Here is an 8,497-nt window from a genome sequence, read left to right on the forward strand (position 1 = left end):
AAAAAAAAAATATATATATATATAAAAACACACACACACACACACACACACACATATATATATATATACACACACACACACACACACACACATTGCCCATAGAATCTTTCAATATTGCAACTTGAGGCTTAATTTTCCTCTTGAGTTATTTAAGCTTGAGAATTGCCGAGTGTGTTCTTTCCTTTTGGTGTAACTGACTTCGTCTTCTCGAGCTGCTCTTTGAAATCTTCTGTGCAGCGCTTTTACCTTGTCATTTCTTCCATTTGCTTTAGATACTTTCTGTTCAAGGCCAAGTTTCAAAGTCTCTTCTGACATCCACTTTGGTCTTTTTCTTCCTTTCCTGTCTTTTTAATGACCTCTTGCTTTCTTCATGGATGATGTTCTTAATGTTATCCCCCAGTTCCTCTGGTTTTCGGTCATTGGTGCTCAATGCATCAAATCTATTCTTTAGCTGGTCTCTAATTCAAGAGGGATATAATCAAGGTTATATTTTGGCTCTTGTGGACTTGTTTTTAATTGTTTTCAACTTCAATTTGAACTTGCATATGAACAGTTGATGGTCTGTTCCACAGTCAGCTTCTAGCCTTGTTTTGGCTGAAGATAGTGTGCTTCTCCATATCCTCTTGCCACAGATGTAGTCAATATGATTCCTGTGTGCTCCGTCTGTGATGTCCACACCTGTATAGCTGCTATTTGTGTTATTGAAAAAAGGTATTTTCAATGAGTAAGTCATTGGTCTTGCAAAATTCTATCATGTGATCTCCAGTGGCATTTCTATCACCAAGGCCATGTATTTCAACTACTGGTGATTTTGTTTGTTTGTTTGTTTCCAACTTTTGCATTCCAATCACCAGTGATAATCAACACATCTATGGTTGCATGTTAGGTCAATTTCACACTGCAGAAATTGTTAAAAATCTTCAATTTCCTCATCTTTGGCTTTGGTGGTTGGTGTTTAAATTTGAATAACAGTAATATTAACTGGTCTTCCTTGTAGGCATATGGATATTATCCTATCACTGACAGCACTGTACTTCAGGATAGATCTTGATACATTCTTTGTGATGATGAATGCCACGCCATTCCTCTTCAATTTGTAATTCCTGGCATAGCAGATCATTATGGTTGTCTGATTTGAAATTGTCAAAACCAGTCCATTTCAGCTCACTAATGCCTAGAATATCGATCTTTATGCATTCCATTTCATTTTTGACAACTTCTAATTTTCCTAGATTCATACTTTGTACATTCTATGTTCTAATTTTCAATGGATGTTTGCAGCTGTTTCTTCTCATCTTGAGTCACGCCACATCAACAAATGGAGGTCTTGAAAGCTTTACTCTATCCACATCATGAAGGTTGGTTCAACTCTGAGGAGGCAGCTCTTCCCCATTCATACTTTGAGTACCTTCCGACCTGAGGGGTTCATTTTCTGGCATACATCAGATGATGTTTCAGGGCTATTTATAAAGCTTTCCAGCAATATATCAGACAGTGTTTCACTGCTGTTCATAAGGCTTTCTCTGGCCAATTCTTTGAGAAATGGATGACTTCTTCCTTATTCTAAGCCGGTCTTAGCAACCACCACAGTACAACAAACTAAGAGATAAGTTCGTCTCCCTTGCTGTTCCAAACCACTCCACTCACTTCCTTCCGGGCCTCCCTCAGGCTGCTCCAAACCCGCCGTGCCACCTTGCTTCCTTCTTGGCTCCGGTGAAGCCACTCCAAATCCACTGTGCGACCTTGGTTTCTTCCCAGCCCTGTTCCTATTATGTATTATAAAGGTGAATTTAAGGTTAATTTTGCATCTGCTTCAAGTGTTTTTAATAATATGAGGGTCCAAAATAATCTCTTTGGGTACAAGAATGTACATCAAAGACCATCCTGTCATGTTGTTGTTTTTGTTGTTAAGTGCCGTTGAGTTGGACCTGACTCATAGCGACCCCTCCTTGGGTTTCTGAGACAGTAGCACTACGGGAAGTAGATTGCCCCATCTTCCTTCCGAGGAGTGGCTGGTGGGTTTGAACCGCTAGCCTTCTGGTTAGCAGTCAAGTGCCTTAGGCACTACGCTACCAGAGCTCCTAGTCATAGCTCTCGGTAAATTCTATTTTCCCCACTATTCTGATAAACTGGGAGGTCTGGTAGCGTAGTGCCTAAGGCATTCGACTGCTCAAACCCACCAGCCACTCCTCAGAAGGAAAACTGGGCAATCTACTTCTGTAGTGATACTGCCTCGGAAACCCATGGAGGGGTAGCTATGAGTTTGGGGCCGACTTGATGGCACATTAACAACAACAACAACAACATTCTGACAAACTGATTATTTATAAAGTACACAATGTGGTTATTTTTTAAATAGTATTTTAAGAAATCACAGGTTAGATTAGCTTTCATGTTTAAATTATGTTAATTAAAAAATCAGAAATAAATTTGAACAGATTTTCAACAAAAGGGTTGGAAATGGCATTGGTTTCACTACCTGCTTTTCGTCTCCTCTTCTTGTGAGGTAAGAACAGGCACGACAGTTGTTAATTATATGTAAGTGGGAGGAGAAATGGCAGATACACGTAGTAACTCAGTCCATCAGAATCATACTATGCAGTTGATATGCCTTATTTCTTTTGAATAAAGAATTCCCTTGTATTTTGGATGGGAGAAGAATTATTCAGAGAATTACTACCCATTTAAATCTTCAAAGATCTAAGTTAAGCTTGATATATATTAGAAAGCACCGAATGACAAGCAATCATACTGTATTAGTGATGACAGAATTTTATTTATGTTTTCCTTTTAAGTAAATACATTTCTAAATATAAAATAGCTGAGATGAAAATTTGGGTATTAGGAAAGTAGTAAAACTGGGGCTGGAGAAAAGAAATTAATCCAATTACTAAAAACTGAAATGCCTTAATATATACTTAAGTGATCAAAGTACATTATACACTTAGGCAATTAGAGAACAGCAAAATCAAATGGTAAAATCTTAGCAGAGATCTCATTAGTAAGGAAGTCAGGAATAACTATTTTGATTTTACAACCAAAATAATCTATTTTTGTGCACCAAAAGTGCACTTTACATTACATGAATTTGTAATTAATCTCTTAATCTCTGTAGCTTTTGCAACATCTACAAGAAGGCGGGAAGCTATCGTTTTATTTAAATCAATCTTTAACACGTCAGCACTCTGCACTCAAGTGTAAGCATATATAGGAAAAAGATGGTTGAAGTGGTTATGTCATAATAGTCTGTAAACATGGGGAAGAAAGACTAATTTGACCTGTCATTTTTGCTATCTAAGTAATAAGAATTGTCTAAGGAGTAAAACTGTATGTGTGGTTTGGGGAACTAGACTCTTTATAGTCAACATCAATAAACCCATTTTATATTTCAAAACACATACACATAGTATGTACTAGATACCACTAACAGTTGGTCTCTCTTCTGCCTCAAGAACCACACGGTTACCATTCTTTCTTTGACATCACCATTTCTTATCTAGATTACTGCTGTAGCCATTTAATTGGTCTAAAATAGCAATCTGATCCTGTTTCTGCCCTTATTTTTTGCCTAATTCCTACTCAGGAGCCCTCTGGTGGTATAAATGATTAAACACTGAACTTAGATTGGCAGTTCAAACCCACTGAAAGACACCTTGGAAGTCAGGCTTTTGAAAGTTCACAGCCTTGAAAACCCTATGGAGCAGTTCTACTCTACACACATGGGGTTGCCATGAGTGGGCAGTGACTCAATGTTAACAAACAACAATCTTTACTCAGCTTCTAGATTCAAAGTTTAATGTTATTTCTTCTAGGAAGCCTTCCCTGAAATCCAAGACACAGCTAGGTCCTATTACTCTCATGGGCTCTATTTTAGTTGTGGTGCTCCATTCCATTTTGTGACTGACTATACCATTTGACTAGACAGTGAACTCCTTGGCAACAGGAACTGTTTTATTCTACTTTGTGTCTAGTATCTATGCCATCAATGAATACTCGCTGAATGAAATTGCTAATATAACCAGCAACTTCTCAGCACAAGGGCTACTAGATCACTACCATCATCTTTATGGTATTTACAATTTTAACTACAACACATTACAAACATTTTTTGGAAGGAAGTTTTTATGATGAGATCAATGTCAATTATATAACTTGTTATGTTAAACAGGGATATGAAACTCAAACTTACAACTAGTTTCAAGTTTCTTCTTTACTTGAAAAATAGAACAAAGAAAACCTATCCAGTACTTCTTTGAGGAGTTTTATTTTCCTTATAGATCTCTGGTGGTGGCATAGTGCCTAAAGCATTTGACTGCTAACTAGAAGGCTTGTGGTTCAAACCCACCAGCCATTCCTCACAAGGAAGGCTGGGTAAGCTACTTCCATAGTGATACTGCCTCGGAAACACAAAGAGGCGTTCACTATGAGTTGGATTCGACTCGATGGCAGTGAGTGAGTGAGCAGATAGATATGCAATTAAATGTGTGTATGTGTGTCTATCTAAATAAAAAATATATTTAACACAGAAAAATTTCCAACCAGAAAATAGTTTTGAAGGTGAAAAGTTAATAAAGTAAGATAAAAGCAGTATTACTTCAAGTTACATAGGTTTCGTTATTATTTTTATACAAATAATGAGCATGTTCTATTTGTCTGCCAATTATACCTCTCCATTGCACTATGCTATACACACACACACATATTTTTTTAATAACATGTTAAAAAATACCTCAAAATACATGTTTCACAAAAATGTGAAAATACCTCAAAGGGGGTAGGTTGTGGTTGGCAAACAAACGTAGAATGCATATTAAAAATACAGGAAACAGAATATGACATTCACGATAAAAAAATTCCTACTTTTGTTGGGCAGTAATACAAACAAACATTATGCTAGTCAAACACACACATAAATATATTGCAATGACTAAATTATCTCATCTGTTTGCATATATCTTAAGAAGTAAAATGAAACATTTTTCTATGATGCAGACACAAACAATTCCTTTAGGAATTTATATTACCTTCTAGGTTCATTCCAGCTTGAAGACATTTTCTATAGCGGCATGCTGGGCAGTTTTTTCTTCGAATTTTATCGATGATACAGTCATTTCTTCCAGCACAGAGATAATTGTGCTGTCCTACATGGAAAATAAAAGCACTATTCAAATCTCACAGATCTTAAAGGATACTTTTATGGAGGGCCTCTTCTATTTTTGTTTTGGGTGGCATGTAGCCAAAGACCCAAAGGCATTGACCAAGGAAGGTACAGTGTACTTTCCTACATTGCCTCCATTATGAAGTCCTATATTATGAAGTTAGGAAGTCAAATAAAAAAGTCTTTTTTTTATTCTGTTCAATACATTTAAAATAGTTTACTTTAAAAAACAAAACTTTCTTAAAGTATACATATAGAAAAGGACACAATCCTAAGTATTGCCTAATAAATGTTCATGTAATCAGCAATCAGATCATGAAACTGAACAGTACCCCACAACCCTCCCTTTGTGCTCTTTTCTAGTTACTACCCACCACGGCAACTACTTTCTTGACTTAATCTTGCTTTAAACAGTTCGTGGTTTTTTAAAAGACTAATTTTATCTGTCTACTGTTGCTATCTTGCACATACTCTGTCTTTTTATATATTAAGTAGGTTCATGGTATGACTATAAACAGTTTAGTACCCCAAACCACATATACAACATTTAACACTTTAGAGAGATACTTCATATTACTTCAGTAGCAAAAATGACAGATAAAATTAGTCTTTCATCTGCTACAGAACATGTACGTCATTGTTATTTTATTATGACTTCTTACCTGATACTAAGCAGGACTAAAGGAAGAGGAAACTAGTTTAAAAATACTGTGGGATTCTAAAAGGGAATTATGCCACCATATGCAAATAAAATGGGCCCCTCCTCCCAATTTTAAATAAAGTGATAGGTAAACAATATTTAATCTTCCCTGTTAAGGTTGCTAGTAACTGATGAGATGAATCACAGACTGGCAAACTAGACTAGGGTATGTAGATCCTATTTCACATATTTTAGAATATAAGAATGGTTGGATTCATCACGGGCCTCAAATATACAAGACCTGTACTGTCTAAAACTTCTGGTCCCCAGTGTTCCATAGTGTGTTGAGACAGAACTGCAGGTTCTCTCCTGACAAATTTTCAAGGAGAAAAAAAGAAAACCAAAAGTGTCCTTCTCCCCAAATGCACATATATGTAGTCTTCTTCCAATCTGGTTAGTGAATGTTGAAGAAAACTAGCTAAGGATCTGCTGGCTTGGCAAAAACTAGGAAGACTCTCCTACACAGGATTGGCATGTCTAAACAGACACAATGACTAGGTAACTTAAGAGTTCATGTATCTTACACTAGAGGCGACTGTCTTCACAAGATTCTGCTAGACATTTTTCTAAGAATAAATCATATTCAAAGAAAATAGAAAAGTCTTGAATTATCAGTACACTGGCTTGAACAGACTTAGCTCTGTTTCTGTGAAAGGGCTCATAGGACAACTTAAGACTTGATTTGGATGAAAACAAACTGTATTTGCTTCTTCCACTATCAGTGGTCTTTAAACACCAGTTTTGAGGAGATGGTTAACTATGTCAGGCTCCATTCTGTCTGTAAGTAACAAGCCACACACTGAATATTGGACTACAATTAAGCTTTGTTCTAGAGTTGCTCTCCAATGCCAAATGTCTATACCAGCTGTTTCAATTCATTTGTATATTGTGCAAGTTCCCAAGCTTCTTTAACTTGGACACAAAATGGGAGCACTAACCCAATATTCTATCCACCGTAACAATGAGTATGTCTATAGTTAGGTGTAATACAAAATATTTAGGAATATTCCTAAATCATTGTCCTATAATTATCAAAGAGACAGCTGAAAAGACAATGTTTTATGTTCAACCAAAATATCAGAGTAGATAAAGAAATGCACATTTCTTTACCTGAAATATGTCTTGAATCTAAGCTACAGGATCAGCTGCAATATTCTTAAGTTAAAATTAGTTATAGCTAGTCATTAGAATCAAGTTGGGCAAATCTGTCTGTGCCTTATCTATAAAATTAGGAGTTTCAAAACTATTGGTCACTATTTCAAATAGCATGGACATGTATCATTAATAGTTATTCTTTCTTGATAATGAAGATCTCAGTTTGGAGTTCCTATGTTTTCTATCACATGGTAAACTGTCTTTGTAACTAATAGTGTAACACCACTTGTCTGTCAGTTTGTCATACTGTGGTGGCTTGAGTGTTGCTGTGAGGCTGAAGGTTTTGCCACTGGTATTTCAAATACCAGCAGGGTCATCCATAGTGGACATATTTCAGCAGAGCTTCCAGACTAACACAGACTCAGAAGAAGGAAGGAGCCATTTACTTCTCAAAGGCTTAGTCAGTGAAAACATTATGAATAACAGTGAAACACTGTCTGATATATTATTAGAAAACTATGAACTGCCCTGAAACACTGTCTGATATAGTGCTAGAAAATGAGGCCCTCAGGTCACAAAGTATTCAAAATACAACTAGGGAGAGCTGCCTCTTCAGAGTAGAGCTGACTTTAATGACGTGGATAGAGTAAAGCTTTTGAGACCTCTAAGTGACTGCTAACCAGAAGGCAGAAGGCTGGTGGTTCACCAGCCACTCTTCAGAAGAAAGGTTGGACAATCTACTTCTGTAGTGATACTGCCTCAGAAACTCAAGGAGGGGTCACTATGAGTTGGATCCAACTTCATGGCAGTGGGTTTAGTTTTTGGTTTTTTCATTTGCTGATGGGGCATGACTCCAAATGGGAAGAAACAGCTGTAAATATCCATTAATAATCATAACATGGAATGTACGAAGTATGAATTTAGGAAAATCAGAACTTCTCAAAAATGAAATGAAATACATAAAGATTACTATCCTAAACTGACATGGACTGGATTTGGCCATTTTAAATCCTACTATACCAAGGGAGATAAACTTGTCTGTCAGTTTGTCCTCCGTGGTGATGTATGAATAGTAAAGAAACACTGTTTGATACATTACCACACAACTTTATGAATAGTCCCGTTAGGTTAGAAGGCTCTCAGAATAGGACTGGGAAAGAGCTGCATCATCTGAGTAAACTCAGCCTTACTCCTATGGATAAGGTAAAGCTTTCGAGACCTCCATTTGCTGATATGACACCACTCAAATTAAAGAGAAACAGCTCCAGACATCCATTAATCATTGGAACATGGAATGTAAGAAGTATGAATCTAGGAAAATTGGAAGTTGTCAGAAATGAAATAGAACGCATAAAGATTGATATCCTCAGCATTAGTGAACTGAAATGGACTGGTTTTGGCCATTTTGAATCAGACAACCATGTGATGTCCTATGCCGGGAATGACAGTTTGAAGAGGAATGGCATGGCATTCATCATCACAAAGGATGTTTCAAGATCTGTCCTGAAGTACAATGCTGTCAGTGATAGGATAATATCCATACG

General features: G+C 36.7%; 1 protein-coding gene across 1 annotated transcript in view; it reads right to left on the reverse strand.

Annotated features, from left to right (window-relative positions):
* Nucleotides 1–8,497, reverse strand: part of NR3C1 (nuclear receptor subfamily 3 group C member 1) — a 164,848-nt gene that overhangs the window by 30,998 nt on the left and 125,353 nt on the right. Inside the window, exon 3 of the mRNA XM_007939072.2 lies at nucleotides 5,025–5,141. Within this exon, the coding sequence (XP_007937263.1) occupies nucleotides 5,025–5,141 (117 nt within the window). The remainder of the gene's footprint in view (nucleotides 1–5,024; nucleotides 5,142–8,497) is intronic.

Source organism: Orycteropus afer, unplaced genomic scaffold (genome assembly GCF_000298275.1).
Source record: "Orycteropus afer afer isolate SDZICR_OR568_19922 unplaced genomic scaffold, OryAfe1.0 scaffold00056, whole genome shotgun sequence".
Taxonomy (NCBI): Eukaryota; Metazoa; Chordata; class Mammalia; order Tubulidentata; family Orycteropodidae; genus Orycteropus; species Orycteropus afer.